The sequence below is a fragment of the Chiloscyllium plagiosum genome, unplaced genomic scaffold (genome assembly GCF_037043375.1).
Source record: "Chiloscyllium plagiosum isolate Xiang-an unplaced genomic scaffold, Cpla_swu_hap1 HiC_scaffold_27, whole genome shotgun sequence".
NCBI lineage: Eukaryota > Metazoa > Chordata > Chondrichthyes > Orectolobiformes > Hemiscylliidae > Chiloscyllium > Chiloscyllium plagiosum.
In genome coordinates, this window is record NW_028270165.1 from 87615478 (window position 1) to 87634315 (window position 18838).

The following is an 18838-nucleotide window of genomic DNA, read 5'->3' on the forward strand; positions in this document are numbered from 1 at the left end:
CACATCCCCATTCAATCAGGACCCGATCATGCCCTCAGCTTCTCCTGTCCATTCTCTCTCGCTATCCCTAGCTTCCCGTCTCTTTCTCACACACACACATACACACATGCCACACTCTGCATCTCCGTCCATTCTATCTCCACACCCTCTGCCCCCTGTCCAGTCTCTCATCCACCTGCTTTTCCCATCCAATCCTCTTCTCTCCCTCCACACCCTCTGCCTTCCGCCATCCAGTCCCTCTCCACACACACTCTCTCCCCTCTCCATTCTCTCTCTCTTTCCCCACCCTCTGCTCTCTATCCATTCCCTCTCTCCCCAACCCTCTCCTGTCATTCATTGTTGCTCTCTTTCTCCCCCACCGTGACCCAGTTCATTCTCTCTCCCGACACTCTGCAACACCCAATTTCTCTCGTTTCACACTCTGTATCCACCCCCCCATTCTGTCTCTCTGACAAACCCTCTGCCCCCCACCCTATGTACCGCCAGGCTTTCTTTACCCCCAATGCTCTGTCCCCATGTCCATTTTCTCTCTCTTCTTCCTCCCAGCCTCTGCCTCCGGTCCAAGTTCTCTACCTGCACCCCCACTCCCATCCTTTCTCGTGCCTCGAGCCCTCGTTGATCACTGTATCAAGCCATTCTAAGGATAGAGAGTGAATGGATGGTCATGACTCGACCTGGAAGATGGGGGAGGGGTGGTTGGAGGGGAGGTGGGTGAGAAATCGCTGATCTTTAACTTTGAAAATGGCTAAAATGATTTATTAAGAAACATTGGTAAAGTCTGAAAGCATGTTCAATTGTTTAAAAAGGTGCAGACACCTTTCTGAAACTTGCATTGAAGTCTGTACAGTTAGGCCACAGTTGAGGACAGGCTGTAAAGGTGGAATGGCCTATTCCTAGTCTTGGTTCAGATTATGTACAAATAGAGTCATAGAGACGCACAGCACGCAAACCACATATTCTAAATTAATCTCGTGATCCATTTGCCACCATTTGGCCCATCTCTCTCTCTCAACCCTCCCTATTCATATACCCATCCAGATGCCTTTTAAATGTCGTAATTGTTCCAGATTAGACCACTGTCTCTGGATCTGCGTGAAAATGTTACCAGTTCGGTCCCTTTTAAACCTTTTCCCTCCCAGCCTAAGCCTATGCCCCCGTCGTTTTGGACTTCCTCTATCCTGGGGAAAAGACATACAAAAGTGGAGCAGCCAGACAAAATGAAAAAGGAATAAACTGTTGAGTCCCAGGGAAACAAAAAAATTGTTTTTTCTTATTGGCATTTGGACACTATAAATCTGTCAGTTGCACCAGCATCTCCATTGAGCATTTTGCGCATGCTTCTCGGTGTCAGCAAGCACTGCGCATGTACGCCGGTGTCAGCAAAATACTGCGCATGCTCTTCGCTGCCGGCGGAAATAGCGCACGACATTCTTCTGCTGGACCAATAGGGAGCACTGGAAGACCGGAAAGAATGTGGTCCTCCGGCTTTTGATTACTCCCCCCCCCTCCCCCCACCATATCTGAATGCGGAAGTTGGACCATGAGCTTGTGAAGCTGGTGTTGCTCCCCTCTCTCTGAATGAAGATTGAACTTCAACTTCTTCCGTCTGTCCAAAATCTGTGAGTACAACACGCTCTTTTCCATTTTATTTTTTCATTCTGGCGTTCAGTTCTTGACTTGCAGCAAAGTTGATTTAGGTATGTGTCTTATTTGGCAAATGCAGTAACACATTGTGAAGTTATAGCCTTTCCTGTAAAAAATAACAGAAAGGAGATACGTTGTTTAAATGGTGATATATTGGGTTGTGGAGCAAGTGAAGACTGCAGATGCTGGAATCAGAGTCAAAAATTTAGTGCTGGAAAAACACAGCAGGTCAGTCAACGTTTTGGGCAAAAGCCCTTCATCAGGAATGATGAGTAGATGTACAAAGGTGCCTCGGCTACCTTCTACTCAGGCTTTCTACTCCAGTCAATGCCAGTTGTCAGATAGGTGCAGCAAGCACTGCAAGTGATATGTTAGCAAGAGGAATGGCGTTCAGAAGTGGGGATGTCTTCCTGCAGTTAGGGAGACATTGAATATATTCAAAGCGGAGTTCATCTGACTTTTGAATCTCAAAATTATTTATCGGGGAAGGCAAGAAAATGTTTTTTTTCAAAAATATTTTTAGAAACTTTTTCAGATCTTTCACAAAACATCTATAGACAAAAAAGAACAATACCAAAATAGAAAGATATATGCAGTGCAACAATGTCATATCACAATACTATTAATGATGAACTACCTACTATTCTACCAGAACAAACTTAGCTTAAACTAAACTGCAATCAAATTAAATAAAAACTAAATTAAACTGAATTCAAATTAACTCAAATTATATCACATTACTTTATTCTATTTCACTCACTACACCTCCACTGAGGTTCCCATCCCTGGGAGCACCAGTTATTGTACCCGTATTCTTTTTCCCCAGCCTCCCCCTCCCAGGGTCCCACGGGTGCCCAGACTGATTCCCATGGCTATACCACGGCCCTAATTAATATTGCCGATAAGTCTGCATCAATATAATTTAGAAAGGCTGCCATGTCTTGTAAAACTGCACCATATTTGTGAGGTAATCTTGGGGGAGATGTTCCATCACCAGCCTATGCCACCCCATAAGCCCTGGGGGATTTTCCAACGTCCAAAAATGTTCTTCCTTGCACAGTGGGTAAGAATGTTACACAGTCTGTTCCCTGTTCCCCCAGAAAGACAAATTTGGCAACTCCAGAAGTAGGATCCACTTTAATTTCAATCCCCAGGATGTCCTTCAGCTCCCTTACGATAGCACTCCAATATCGCTGGATCTTACAACATAACCAATAGCAGTGTGTGAGAGTGCCTATATTAATTTTACATTTGGGACACTCTGGTGATGCCACTCTCTTGAACTTAGCTAGCCTCTCTAACGTCAAATGAGCGCTGTGTAAATTCTTCAATTGAATGGCCTGTGCTTTGTTACATATTGAAATTTTCCTTACATTTTCCCAGATATCTTCCCATACTTCCAATGAAATATCCTCTCCGAGCTCCTGATTCAACGTCCTACAGAGTCCCTCCATGTCCCTTAAGGCACGTCTCTTCTGTAAATGATACAAAGTACTAACTGAAAGAGCGCCTGTACACCGGAGCAGTCTTTTCTCCACGTCTGACCTGTAAAGCTGAGCCAGGAGTGTGGTCTTCCTCTGTATATAATCCCTTATCTGAAAGTACGGATAAGGTTCCTATTAGACAATCCATATTTCTGACTTAGTTGGCTAAATGTCATCAAGACCTCCCCCTTGCATGAATCTCCCAGACAGGAGATTCCCTTATTCTCCCATGACTTAAAGCCGGAGTCCATTGCCCCAGGTTTAAATCCTTGGACTCCCACCAATGGGGTAAACGGCGAGGTCTTAAGCCAATTGCCCTTGTCTTGTCTCATTATCCTCCAGGCTTTCACTGTATTTAAAATGATTGAATTCTTACACTGCTCGGTTATGGATTTCATCTTATCCATGAATAATAAATGAACTGAGGGGACATCTCAACTGAGGCTTCAACGTCAAATCAAATCCCTCTGTGCTCAGTCACCCACATATGCTAACAAAGCACTTATTTGATATCTCTTCAAGTCCGGAAGGTCCACCCTCCCTCATCCTGCGAGAGCTGCAATTTGGTAAATTTAATTAGGGGGCACCTGCGACATCAAATAAAATAACCTCGCCAACCATCAAGCCTCAGTAATACTCATCTGGGTAGCAACAACGGAAGCATTCTCATGGGGTACAACAGGCGAGGAAGAACATTCATTTTAAATCAGGGTAATTTGGCCGAACCATGATAACGGTAATCCCTCCCAATCTGCAAATCCTGCTTTATCCTCTCCAGTAACTGTACATGTTAGCTTTATACAGCTGGTGGAAAGCAGGAGTAATAAACATTCCCAAATACAAAAAATCCTTTTGATGACCATCTAAACAGGGACTGCATTCTATCCTTCAGATCAGGCACCTCCACTAATCCCCCCACCGGCTTGGCTTCCAATTTTCTAAAGTTGATCCTGTAGCCCGAAAACTGCCAAACACATTAATTGTTTGAATCAATCGAGGAACTGACTCCTCCAGATTGACCAAGAACAAAAGGACATCATCAGCATATAGGGTGATCTTATGCTTGCCCATTCCCACCTCTGGTGCCACTATTTCAGGATCCCACCTGATAGCCTCAGCTAATGGCTCAATTGCCAAGGTAAATAGCAGTGGTGAAAGAGGACACCCCTGTCGACTACCCCTCCCAATATGAAAGTTATCTGACTTTGTGCCGTTTGTGATGACTGCTGCTTTAGGATCATTGTACAACACCACTACCCGTCTAGCAAAGGAACCCCCCCCCCCCCAGACCAAAACGCTTGAGGACCCCAAACAGGTACAGCCATCCTATCCGGTCAAACACCTTTTCTGCGTCTCGGGAAACCACTGAACCCGGGATCAATCTTTGCTGGCATACCTGCACTATGGTCAGTACGCTCCTGATATTGTTGGAGGAGCTACGGTCCTTAAAACCCATCTGATCTTCTTTCATAATATAGGGCAACACCTTTTCCAACCTCAGGGCCAGTATCTTGGGTAGAATTTTAAAATCTACATTCAACAGTGAGATGGGTCTGTATGAGGCACATTCTTCAAGCTCTTTCCCCCTCTTTAAAATGAAGGAAATATTAGCCTCCCTAAGAGAGAGCGGAAGACAAACCTGTGTATATGAGTTGATATACATCCCCAGAGGAGGCATTTATGAATTCCTTATAGAATTCACTTGGGAATCCATCTGACCCCGGTGCGTTGCCACTCTGGAGATGCTTTATTGTTTCCTGCACCTCCTGTATCATCATAGATGCATTCAACTGGGAAACCTGTTCCGCCATTATACTGGGGAGGGGCAGGTTCTCCAAATTCAAACAATCTTTGTTTGGCGAAGGAGACCCTTTTTTGCCTCCTGTGTGTGTAATGAGTCGAGAGCAGCCTGGAGAGCTGCAGCTTGACCAGTGAAGGCCTAATATAATATACTTTCTCAGCATCTGTTGTTGCTCCTCCCTCTGCTTCCTTAGAGTTGTTGAATACGAAATAACTAGGTCTCATAAATATGCCTTAGTGGCCTCCCACAGTATTGCCGGATTACTGGCCTGACTGGAGTTGATATTCCAGAAGGCCCTGAACTTTCTTGTGATGTACTCAACGAATTTGCTGTCCCTTAACAGGAATGGGTCCATGTGCCAGTGCCATCCATTCCACCACCCATGATTTTACCATCTAAATACACTAGCGCATGGTCCAAGACAGCTATCTGCCCAATTTTACAAGCCAATGTTCTGTCCAAACAATCCAATGGCATAAAAAAAAATGTCAATTCGCGTGTGGCACTTGTGTGGGTTGGAACAGAAAGTAAAGTCTCTTCCATTTGGGTGGAGGTGCTTCCATACATCCACTAACCCCAACTCCTCACACTCGGGCAGCACGGTGTTTAGCATTGCTGCCTCACAGCACCAGGGACCAAGGTTCAATTCCGGCCTCGGGCAACTGTCTGTGTGGAGTTTGCACATTCTCCCCATGTCTGTGTGGGTTTCCTCCGGGTGCTCTGGTTTCCTCCCACTGTCAAAGATGTGCAGGTAAAGTGAATTGGCCATGTTAAATTGCCCATGGTGTTAGGTGCATTAGTCAGAGGGAAATGGGTCTGGGTGGTTTCCTCTTCGGAGGGTCAGTGTGGACTTGTTGGACCGAAGGGCCTGTTTCTACACTGTAGGGAAACTAATCATGTCCACCAACTGCTTAGATTGTGCAGTCATACATGCCAGGCCCTTTGTCACCCTGTCTACCTCAGGATCTATTAGGTGATTAAAGTCCCCTCCTATGATCATGCTGTGCACCCCAAGACTCATTAATTTAGCAACTGCATCAATCAGAAATGTAAGAGGGTGCACGTGGAGGGTGGGGAGGAGTACACATTCAGGACGCCATACTCTTCTCCATGTCGTTGAGCTTTAAGAACGATGGGCAGTCCATGTTTGTCCTTATTTTGCTCAATTGCCTGGAAAGGAAGGTTCCTTCTTACCAATATAGCCACTCTTCTACTCTTGGAGCTAAAGGAGGCGAAGAATACCCTATCATAACCCCCCTTGCTGCAGTTTCAGATATTCCTTATCGGTTAAATGTGTTTCTTGCAGCAGGGCGATGTCCATCCTTTCCTCCCTGAGGTTTGACAGAACCTTCTTTCTTTTTAATGGGGGAATGGCTCCCTTTTACATTCCAGGTGCACCACCTGAACGAATCACTAGCCATGGTCATCCAGGGCAGCCCGTGGTTTCCCGAGAGGAGGAAGCTTATCTGAAGTGCAGCGAGCGACAAAGACAATAAATGTATAAAGTGTAAAAGCTACTACAACTAGAAAACTAACTAACCACTACATATAACTTAAGCAAACACCCAAATAACCCCCACTACCACTAGAGATCTTCCTCATCCCTACCCATAGGGTGCACTCCTCCCAATCCTTGCTACCATCCCGGCTCCTTCCAGCTGAGGCCGTGCCCTAGCCCCAGGGAATTCACAGATGAAAAACATGTTATTTACATTCTGAGAGTTAACAATGGATGTCCATTTCCCACCCAACCCCCACACACCCTTTCTCCATACATCTGAACCGCAGGTGTGACCACCACTAATCCAAAACCAAAAGGACAGCAGTAAAACAAAGGCCCCAGATAATATCCAACTGACCGATATACTAAATCATTCTGGTTTTACTTCAAGGCAGTTGGTATAAAACTGATAACCACAAAATAAGTGGAGAGAGGAGACAGGAAGGGGCAAAAAAACTGTACCATTGTCTGTAACGATGCCCCCTCCCTCCACCCCGACTGGAGTCCTTTAATTCAGAGAATTCACATAGTCCTTTGCTTTTCCTGCTGAATCAAAATTATATACTACCCCTCCATGAGAGAAATGCAACACGGCCAAGTACCTGAAGTAATATTGATTGTTCAGATCCCTTAATTTTCTCAACCTCATCAAATTCCTTCTCTTCTTAATTCTGGGACCTGAGAAGTCCTGAAAAGACATTATTCTTGAGCCTTTGTGCATTAAACCCTCTGGATCGCTTCCCAGTCTTCTTGCTGTTTCAGTCACTAACTGTTTTTCTTTGTAATGCAGGAATTGCACTAGGACCGTGCGGGGGCAGGGATCCGGCCTGGACCTGCGCATTGTATCCCGTTGGTCCACTCCACATTCAACAGGCCCGACTCCAACTCCCGCCCCAGGAATGTTGGGAGCCACTTTTCCAGGAATCCAACGAGGTCTTCACCTCCCTCGCGTTCCGGAACACCCAAGAGCTGTAAGCTTTTTCTTCTACTTTTGTTTTCCAGGTCGCCCACTTGTTCCTGAAGGACCCGAACCTGGTCTTCCAACATTTGGATCCTTCCTCCTGAGACCTCCGCCACGGTCTCCGATGCCACGGTCCTCTCCTCCGCTGCCTATTCTCTTCGGGCCAACATTTGAATTTCCTGCTCCATGCTTTTCCAGTGTGGCAGATAGTGGTTCCACCGCTGCTTCAATATTTTCTCAGAGTTTGGCAAACTCCGAGAGTAACTGCTGCTGTCCCATTAAACCCAAAGGGGCTGCCCTGGGAGTTTGAGCAATGGCTCCATGCACCCCTGATGCAGTCGGGGAGTGCTCTACCTGCTGCACCCCTTCAGCGCCTTTCCTTTGTTTGCTTTCATCCTGGTCTTAAAGCTGTCAAACCACAATTATAGCAGCTCCAGACGTTCAGTAAGTTTATATTAGCAATTTTTTTTGCGGGGGGGGGGGGGGGGTCAAGGTCCACCTTGCCAGGGGGTATGACAGAGCCCAGCACAGCAGACCACTCAGACCACCGCTATCATGGATCTCCAAGAAAATGGTTTTAAGACCAGTACAGATACAGGGTCATACAACACAGAAACAGACCCCTCAGTCCAACTAGTCCATGCTATGTTCTCAAATTAAACTGGTCCATCTGCCAGTGATTGGCCCATATCCCTCCGAACCTTTCCTATTCATCTACTTCTCCAAATGTCTTTTAAATGATGTCACTGTACCTGCATTCACCACTTCCTTGGGACACTCATTCCACACACAAGCCACGTTCTTAAAAAATAAGTGCTCCTCGTGTCTTTTTTAAATCTTTCTCCTCTCTCCTTCAAAATTTGCTCCCTCATCTTGAAACCCCCTCCCTCGGGAAAGGATACCCGCTGGTCACCTCATCTATTCCCCCTCATGATTTTATAATCTTCTATAAGGTCACCTCTCAACCTCCTATGCTCCAGTGAAAAATGTCCCAGCCTGTCCACCCAAATGTAGGTATATTCATTTCCAGTTATGATCTGTTCAATGCTGGTGCAGGCTCGAAAGACCAAATGGCCTACTCCTGCTCCCAGTTCTCACACGCAAAGACCATAAGACATAGGAGCAGAAATTAGGCCATTTAGCCCATCGCGTCTGCTCTGCCATCCAATTATGACTGGTAAATTTCTCAACCCCATTTTCCTGCTTTCTCCCCATAACCCTTGATCCCCTTGATATTCAAGAACCTATCTATCCCCGTCTTAAATATACTCAATGATCTGGCCTCCACAGCCTTCTGTAGCAATGAATTCCATAGATTCACCACTCTCTGGCTGAAGAAGTTTCTCCTTATCTCAGTTATGAAAGGTCTCCCCTTTCCTCGAAGACTGTACCCTCGAGTCCTAGACTCTCTGATCAATGGAAACATCTTCCCAATGACCACTCTGTCCAGGCAATTCAGTATGTTTCAGTTAGATTCCCCCTGAGTGTGGGCCTGTTAACCAGCATGAACCAGACCCTTCAGGATGAGGTACAGCAGAGATTAAGTTCAACAAAGTGAGAATGGAGGGAGAGTGTGTGGGATGGAGAGTTTCTGCTTTTAGGGAATGAGAGAGGAAAGGAAGTTCATTATAAATTAGAATTGATCAGATGTGCTGATGAGCCAAGGAGTAGCAGATGGTGTTTAATTTAGACAAATATGAAGTGTTGCATTTTGGTAAGACAAATGAGGGCAGGACTTATACACCTAAGGTCCTAGGGAGTGTGGCAGAATAAAGAGACCTTGGAGTGCAGGTTCATAGTTCCCTGAAAGTGGAGTAGCAAGTAGATCAGACAGTGAAGGTGGTGTTTGGTATGCGTTCCTCTATTGGGCAGTTCATTGAGTACAGGAGTGGGGAGGTAATGTTATGGCTGTACAGGACATTGGTTAGGCCACTTTTGGAATACCGCACTCAGGTCTGATCTCCCTGCTGTAGGAAAGATGTTGTGAAACTTGAAAGAGTTCGGAAAGGATTTACAAGGCTGTTGCCAGAGTTGGAAGGTTTGAGCTCCAGGGAGAGGCTGAATAGACTGGGGCTGTTTTCCGTGGAGTTTTGGAGGCTGACGGGTGACCGTATAGAAGTTCAGAGGGGTCATGGATAGGGAGCATCGCCAAGATCTTTTCCCCAGGATATGGGAATCCAAAAGTATGGGGCATAGGTTTGAGGTGAGAGGGGAAAGGTTTAATAGGAACCTGAGAGGCAACGTTCTCATGCAGAGGGTGATGTCTGTAAGGAATGAGCTGCCAGAAGAAGTGGTGGAGGCTGGTACATAACATTTTAAAAGGCATCTGGATGGATACATGAAGAGGAAGTGTTTAGAGGGGTATGGGCCAAGTGCGAGCAAATGGAACTAGATTAATTAAGGATATCTGGTCGGCACAAACGAGTTGGGTCGAAGGGTCTGTTTCCTTGCTGTATGACTCTAATCGTCTTCTGTGAAAGTAGAAGTGTGGTTGTGAAGACTAGACTTTCAGAGCAGCTTTCAAAGATACTTTGCCCTTCCTGGGAGCAGAAGAAGTTACAATGAAAGCTTTCATTTGTGAGACAGCAACTGAGTGAGGGAGCACATCCGGGATTTTGATGGAAAGTGGGAATTAATTGCACTGTGGGAATGAAGTGCTTTAAGGTTTACTAGCAGTAAGTACAATGTGCTGAGCAGGGAGCCTAGTGAAGGGTTAGGTTGGTTTTTGTTTTAAACTGCTTATTTCATTCAGCCTCCAACACTGTATTTCCAACGCTGTTCAGTGAATCAGTAACTGGTATCGTTAGAAGCTTTACAATTTTCAGTACTGCAGGTATTGCATTGTTTCATCAGCATTGTAAAGGTTACTGGCAGCAGCGGGAGGTGTGGGCTGTATTCACTAGAAACGATTAAGCATTTAGATAACACACATACGAGAGGGCAGGGTGGGATCTGTCTTTCAATTTGCTGAAGGTGGGAAGTTCTGGGTGCTGTGATATGGGGCACACACAACTGCGGTAAATCATAGAATCCCTACAGTGCAGAATCAGGCCCCATTCAGCCCATCAAGTCCACGCTGACCCCTCGAAGAGCATACCACCCAGACCCACCCCCACCCCACCTATCCTGTCCAGTCGTTTCTGCTGGTGAGTTAGACTAGAACTAGGGATTTGGTCTCAAGATTAGGGGGAGTAGATTTAGGACTGAGATGAGGAGGAACTGCTTTTCCTGGAGAGTAGTGAATCTATGGAATTCTCTGCCTGAGGAAGAGGTAGAGACAGTTTTATTAAGTATATTCAAGACACAGTTGGATTGGTTTTTGCAGGGTAGGGAAATTAAAGGTAGTCAGGATAACGCAGGGAGGAGGAGCTGAGACAATGGATAGATCAGCCATGATCTTAATGAATGGAGGAGCAGGCTCGATGGGTCAAATAGCCTACTCCTGCATTTATTACTCTGAAACTATAACCCTGCATTTCCCATGGGTAACCCACCTAATCTGTACATCCTTGGACACAATTTAGCCTGGCCAATCCAAATTATGGCAGGTCAGCAATGTAGTGATATGGAAAATGAACTTTCAAGAACGATAGAAAGGGACAAGGAGGAGAAATGTACCAGCAATCAAAGCTGGATTCTAAAGGTCACAAAAAAACTAAAAGCTCAGTATTTGAATGTGTGCTGCATCATAATAAAGTGAATGAATTGACTGCACACAGAAAAGAATACTTATGGTCTGAGACACCTTACAGAGACATGGCTTCAGGATGACAAGGATTGGATCCTGAATATCAAGGGGGTACATGGAATTCAAGTTGAATGAGAAGCTCGGCTAAGGTAGAGGGTTGGCACTACTAATCAAAGCACTGATAACATGGTAGTCTGGTGTCAGATTGGATTTCAGGTCCTGATTTCTCTGTCCTCTGTTGATCTCCCTGTTCCTACAGAGTTCTATGTCAACTGTTGTCAGCTCTGCTGGATTTCTGCTGAAGTTTTGACCCCACCCCCATCTTTGATACATTCCAAATCAATAAAGTATTCAGCCAATCAAGGCCTAATCCACAATTTCCCAGCCTGTCAACCATCCAGACAGAGAGACTCGTCGTAGCAGGGAAATTAAACAAAAAAAAGGTGACAATGCTTAATGTTTGTTCATTAGGAAGTAGATCAGAAATAAAGGGCTCCCAGGATTCTTATAGCGCCCAATTTGAGGAATTCTCTCTCACTTACATCTAACTATTATTACGCAGCTCTGATTTGTAACAATATTTATATCCTCAGAAATAAAGCATTTGTTATCAAATACACAGAGATAAACAGCACAGAAATAGACACTTGCTTTCTCTCATGCATGCGCATACGTATATAAAAGTCTATGGGGTGAACTTATATTTTCAGAATATTTGCAGATACATAGAACATTACAGCGCAGTACAGGCCCTTCGACCCTCGATGTTGTGCTGACCTGTGGAACCAATCTGAAGACCGTCTAACCTGTACTATTCCATTCTCGTCCATATGCCTATCCAATGACCATTTAAATGCCCTTAAATTTGGCGAATCTACTACTGTTGCAGGCAGTGCGTTCCGCACTCCTACTATTGACTAAAGAAACTACCTCTGACATCTGTCCTATATCTATCACCCCTCAGTTTAAAGCAATATCCCCTCGTGCTAGCCATCGCCATACAAGGAAAAAGCATTCACTGTCCAAACTATCTAACCCTCTGATTACTAAGTCACCATTCCATGTTCTTCTTTCTAACGAAAACAGCCTCAAGTTCTTCACCGTTTGCTCATAAGAACCTCTATCCATACCAGGCAACATCCTAGTAAATCTCCTCTGAACCTTTCCCAAAGCTTCCACGCCTTCCTATAATGCAGTGACCGGAACTGTACACAATACTCCAAATGTGGCCGCACCAGAGTTTGTACATCTGCAGCATGATCTCATGGTTCTGAAACTCAATCCCTCAACCAATAAAAGCTAACACACCATATGCCTTCTTAACAACCCTGTCAACCTGGGTGGCAACCTTCAAGGATCTATGTATCTGGACACCGAGATCTCTCTGCTCATCTACACTACCAAGAATCTTACCATTAGCCCAGTACTCTGCATACTTGTTAATCCTTCCCAAGTGAATAACCTCACACTTTTCCACATTAAGCTCCATTTTCCACCTCTCAGCCCATCTCTGCAGCTTATCTATGTATCTCTGTAACCTACAACATCCTTTGTCACTATCCACAACTATACCGACCGGAGTGTCATCCGCAAATTTACTAACCCATCCTTCTATGCCCTCATCCAGATCATTTTCACAAATGACAAACAGCAGTGGACCCAAAACAGACCCTTGCGGTACCCCACAAGTAACTGAACTCCAGGATGAATATTTCCCATCAACCACCACCCTCTGTCTTCTTTCAGTTAGCTAATTTCTGATCCAAAAATTCGATTTTGCTCAAAAACTGCAAATCTGCAGGCAGTCAATATAGGCAGTGAATATATATATATAAATTTGTAAATTCCACTTTGTCAAAGAAAACCAGCCTGATTCAATATTGGGATGCAGACAGACACTTAACCTCACACCTTTAATGCATTGTCTGAGCTGAGATGTCACCTTTTGTTACAAAACCTTGTTATCTTGAGAAGGTGACCTGGAAGAAGATCTGGGATTTATATATTCATTTTACCTGCAACCCATTCTAAAAGATGAAAGACAGATGTTTGTCACATCTGTATGTTGAAACTTTATTGCTGGAACAGCACAGCAGGTCAGGCAGCATCCAGGGAACAGGAGATTCGACGTTTCGGGCACAGGCCCTTCTTCAGGAATGAGCAGAGAGTGTTCAGCAGGAGAAGATAAAAGGTAGGGAGGAGGGACTTGGAGGAGGGGAGTTGGAAATGTGATAGGTGGAAAGAGGTCAAGGTGAGGGTGATAGGTCGGAATAGGATGGAGGCGGAGAGGTCAAGAAGAAGACTGCAGGTCAGGAAGGCGGTGCCGGGCTGGAGGGATCCGGCTGAGACAAGGTGGGGGGAGGGGGTGATGAAGAAACTGGTGAAGTCCAAGTTCATCCCCTGCGGTTGGAGGGTTCCCAGTCGGAAGATAAGACGCTCCTCCTCCGACCGTCGGGTTGTTGTGGTTTGGCGGTGGATGAGTCCAATGACCTGCATATCCTCGGTGGAGTGGGAGGGGGAGTTGAAATGCTGTGCCACAGGTTGGTTGGGTTGGTTCGTCCGGGTGGCCCAGAGGTGCTCTCTGAATCGCTCCGCAAGTAGGCGGCCTGTCTCCCCAATATAGAGGAGGCCACACCGGCTGCAGCGGATGCAGTAGATGATGTGGGTGGAGGTGCAGGTGAATCTGTGGCGGATATGGAAGTTTCCCTTGGGGCCTTGGAGAGAAGTGAGGGGGGAGGTGTGGGCGCAAGTGTTGCACCTCCTGCGGTTGCAAGGGAAGGTGCCGGGAGTGGAGGTTGGGTCGGTGGGGGGTGTGGATCTGACAAGGGAGTGGCGGAGGGAGTGGTCTCTACGGAAAGCTGATAGGGGAGGGGAGGGAAATATATCCTTGGTGCTGGGGTCTGTTTGGAGGTGGCGGAAGTGACGGCGGATGATGCGCTGTACATGGAGATTGGTGGGGTGGTAGGTGAGGACCAGTGGGGTTCTGTCCTGGTGGCGGTTGGAGGGGCGGGGCTCAAGGGCGGAGGAGCGGGAAGTGGAGGAGATGCGGTGGAGGGCATCGTCGACCACGTCGGGGGGGAAATTGCGGTCCTTGACGAAGGAGGCCATCGCCTACCTCCGCCCCCCGGCCGAGTTCCGTCACCGCGCCTAACCCCGCCCCCCCGCCGGTCTCCATCACCATGTCCAACTCCGCTCCCAAGCCGACCTCTGTCCCCGCCCCCAGGCCTAACCCCGCCCCCACATCCAGCTCCAGCCCCACACCAGGTCCTAGCTCCCCGCCCTGCCGTGTGTTCACCATCCCTCCAGACTTGCCCCTCTCTGAGGATGAAAGATCAGTCCTCAGCAGAGGTCTCACCTTCGTTCCCACACGTTCTCGGGTCAATGAATACGTACAACACAGATGGCCTCCTTCTTCAAGGACCGCAATTTCCCCCCCGATGTGGTCGACGGTGCCCTCCACCTTTCAGGTGGAGTTATCCAAAATTCAAAAGAGATGTAAGTCTTGATGTTTTTGCTTTTCTGCCCCTGTAAGATCCTGAAGCAGCACCTTCAGGAGAATTAGTTAGAGCGGAGTGAGAATAGAGAGGGAGTGTATGAGTGGGATGGTGCTTTCAATTTTGTGGAATAATAAAGGAAAAAAATGTTCTGCACAAAATAGAAGCTTGTTCTGAATTTTTACCCTGGACTGACAGTGATCACTTTTGTAATTTATTTTTACAGAGTATTTGATCTGAAGACTGAAGTTTAAAAATCAACAGACAAAGGGCTAATGTCCGAAACGTCGACTCTCCTGCTGCTCAGATGCTGCCTGATCTGCTGTACCATTCCAGCACCGCACTTTGACACTGACTCTCCAGCATCTGCAGTCCTCACTTTCACGTCAATGTCTGACAGTCGCTTAATCCATTGCGACTGTGACTATTTTTGACTAAGATTCTGTGGAAAGGAGCAAAGCTTTGTGGTTCAGTACGTTTTCAGCATCATTGGGTCTGGACGAGAGTCCCTACTGTTGCAGTGCACTGTGTGTGGAACCTAAAACAGTTATACGGCCTGGAAAGGGATTCACAGCAGGTAGAGGCTGTACACACATTTGTGTGCAGCTGAAGCTTTGGCCATGGAGAAACCTGAGGAATCCTGCCCTGTGGAGAAACCGTGGAAGTGTGGTGATTGCGGGATACTCTTCTGTGTTCCGTCTGCCCTGGAGGCTCATCGGTGCAGTCACACTGGGGTCAGGCCATTCTCCTGCCCTGAGTGCAGGAAGGGATTCAGCAGTTCCTCCACCCTGCTGAGGCACCGACGGGTCCACACGGGGGAGAGGCCCTTCAGCTGCCCCGAGTGTGGGAAGGCCTTCAGCAATTCCTCTGACCTACTGAAGCACCAGCGGGTCCACACCGGGGAGAGGCCATTCTCCTGCCCAGAATGTGGGAAGGGGTTCAGCAGTTCTTCCGCCCTGCTGACCCACCAGAGGGTCCACACGGGGGAGAGGCCCTTCAGCTGCCCTGAGTGCAGAAAGACCTTCACCCAGGCCTCCACCCTGCTGAGGCACCAGAGTGTCCACACCGGGGAGAGGCCATTCTCCTGCCCAGAGTGTGGGAAGGGGTTCAGCGATTCCTCTGCCCTGCTGACCCACCAGCGGGTCCACACAGGGGAGAGGCCCTTCAGCTGCCGTGAGTGTGGGAAGGCCTTCACACATGCCTCCAACCTGCTTACCCACCGGTGGGTCCATACTAGGGACAGGCCCTTCAGTTGCCCCGAGTGTGGGAAGGCCTTCAGCAATTTCTCCCATGTGCTGATCCACCGGCGGGTCCACACCGGGGAGAGGCCATTCGCTTGTCCTGAGTGCGGAAAGGCCTTCAGCAATTCCTCTGACCTACTGAAGCACCAGCGAGTCCACACTGGGGAGAGGCCCTTCAGCTGCCCTGAGTGCGGGAAGGCCTTCACCCAGGCCTCCACTTTGCTGAAGCACCAGCGGGTCCACACTGGGGAGAGGCCCTTCAGCTGCCCTGAGTGCGGGAAGGCCTTCACCCAGGCCTGCAACTTGCAAAGGCACCAGCGGGGACACCAGCGCTCCCAACAATCTGATTCTGCCGGTGAGGTTGCTGTGGATCACCCCCAGGACTGAACTTGCTGCCCTTTCTGGCAGTGGGTGTGGTGGAAGAGTCAATGGGCGCTTTTTTTTTGTTTTCTGCTGGACTGCACCCCCACACCCACAGTGGCTCAGCGGTAAGCAGCACTGCCTCAGTGCCAGCGACCCGGCTTCGATTCCACCATTGGGGTGACTGTCTGTGTGGAGTTTGCACATTCTCCCCCTGTGCCTGCGTGGGTTTTCTCTGGGTGCTCCGGTTTCCTCCCACAAACCAAAGATGTGAAAGTTGGGGTGGATTGGCCAAGCTAAATTGTCCCAGTGTTCAGGGATGTGTAGGTGTGGTCCATTAGTCAGGGTAAATGTAGAGTAATAGGGTTGGGAAATGGGTCTGGGTGGGTTACTCTTTGGAGGGTCAGTATGAACCTGTTGGGCTGAAGGACCTGTGTCCACACTGTATGGATACTGTGATTCTATGAACTTTGATCCATTGGGTGTTGCTGCTCGTTGAGCCTGGGACTGCACGTTCCCACTGAAACAATCCGCACAAACCTAAGCCTGTGAGACCATTGGAGTAGAAGTTAGGCCATTCAGCCCATCGAGTCTGCTCTGCCATTGGTTAGAGACAAAAAAAACTGCAGATGCTGGAATCCAAAGTAGGCAAGCAGGAGGCTGGGAGAACACAGCAAGCCAGGCAGCACCAGCAGTGATGTCAGTGTTTCAGGTATTAACCCAAATCATTGACTTCTCCACCAGAAATGATTTACCAGGATGTTGCTGGGGGTTGGAAGGTTTGGGCTACAGTAGACTGGGGCTGTTTTCTTTGGATTATGGGAGGTTGAGGAGTGACCTTATATGGGTTTATAAAATCATGAGGGGTATGGATAGGGCAAATAGACAAGGTCATTTCCCTGGAGGTTGGGCAATCCAGAAACAGAGGGAATAGGTTTATGGCAAAAGGGAAAAGATTTAAATGGGACCTATGGGGTAGCTTTTTCACACAAAGGGTTGTACATGTATGGAATGAGCTGCCAGAAGAAGTGAAGGCTGTTACAATGACATTATTTAAATGGCATCTGGATGGGGACATGAATAGGAACGGTTTGGAGGGATGTGGGCCAAGTGCTGGAAACAGACCCTTTGGTCTGATTAATTTAGGATACCTGGTCAGCATGGAGAAGTTGGACCAAAGGGTCTGTTTCCAGCACTTGCCCTGTATTCCTCTAACCCTTCCTGTTCATACACCCATCCAGGTGCCTTTTTCATGTTGACATTGTGCCAGCATCCACTGTTTCCTGTGGCAGCTCACTCCATCCAAGCACCACCCTCAGGTCCCATTAAATTTTTTCTCCTCTCACTTTTAAACCTATTCCCTCTAGAAAAGACCTTGACTATTTACCCTATCCATGCCCCTCATGGTTATATAAACCCATAAAAGGCAGCACCTCAGCCTCCGATGCTCCAGGGAAAACAGCCCCAACCTATTCAACCTCTCCCTTTCCCTCCAAACCTTTCCCCCTAATCACGTACTTATCCAAATGTCTTTTATATGTTGTAATTGTACCCGTGCCCACAACTTCCTCTGGAGGTTCATTCCACATGCGAACCGCACTCTGCAAAAACATTTGTCCCCACCTGTCTTTTTGTCAATCTTCCTCCTCTCACTGTAAATATGTGCCCCCTGGTCTTGAACTTCCCCACCCTAGGGAAGAGACAAGTACCTTTATCTATACCCCTCATGATTTTATAAACTTCGCCTCTCAACCTCCTCTGCTCCAGCAGAAAAACACCAGCCTTAATTCCAATTTGCTAATAATAGCGCAGCAATGATTTCAGCTGTGTGTGTCAAGGATCTCTCATTTCTAAGGGAATGCAGTGCCTCTTAGGTTCACCTGATCTTAAAATGAATGGCACCCCATTCATTTCAAATGTCTATGGTTTCTGTGCAAAGTCAGTCCTGTTTGGGAAATAGCCAGTGACATCCTAGACGCCGTAGACTGCTTCTGACCAGGTTTGTATGCTCTGATTTGAGATGTATGAGTAGAACTTCACAATAAAAATTAATGCAGCCTTTATTCATGACTCATTATTAAATACATTTGCTGCATTTACAGATGTGATTGAGAAGCTTCTACAAATGAATCTTTGACTGATAACAGTTTGTCAGGATTTTGAAAGTCATTGTGCCTCTGTCGCAGCATAGGGGAGGGCTCTTTCAGACAGAAGACATCATACAGAAAATTCTCCCACGTCAGATGAACAAAGCCAACATGTTTGCAGCAAGTTGTGAAACTTGAAAGGGTTCTGAAAAGATTGACAACTATGTTTGCAGGGTTGGAGGGCTTGACCTACAGGAAAAGACTGAATAGGTTGGGGCTATTTTCCCTGCAGCATCGGAGGCTGAGGGGTGGCCTTAGAGAGATTTATAAAAATGCATGAGGAGCTTTTAGCAGAGACATCCCAGGAGTGATACAGCTGGCCAAACCACTAGGTCTTTTCCCCAGGGTGGGGGAGTCCAGAACTAGAGGGCAGAGGTTTGGGGTGAGAAGGGAAAAGTTTAGAAGGGACCTCAAAGGGGTAAGTTTTCACACAGAGGGTGGTGTATGTACAGAATGAGCTGCCAGAGGAAGTGGTGGAGGCTGGTACAATTACAACATTTAAAAGGCATCTGGATGG

General features: G+C 47.2%; 2 protein-coding genes across 3 annotated transcripts in view; one reads left to right on the plus strand and one right to left on the minus strand.

Annotated features, from left to right (window-relative positions):
* The window catches only part of LOC148144890 (uncharacterized), a 74031-nt gene extending 55356 nt beyond the window's left edge, over nt 1–18675 (plus strand). The window contains exon 3 of the mRNA XM_087975153.1: nt 15298–18675. Coding sequence (XP_087831279.1) covers nt 15298–16201 — 904 coding nt within the window. The 3' untranslated portion in view covers nt 16202–18675. The remainder of the gene's footprint in view (nt 1–15297) is intronic.
* The window catches only part of LOC122545194 (uncharacterized), a 785061-nt gene that overhangs the window by 482085 nt on the left and 284138 nt on the right, over nt 1–18838 (minus strand). The window lies entirely within an intron of this gene.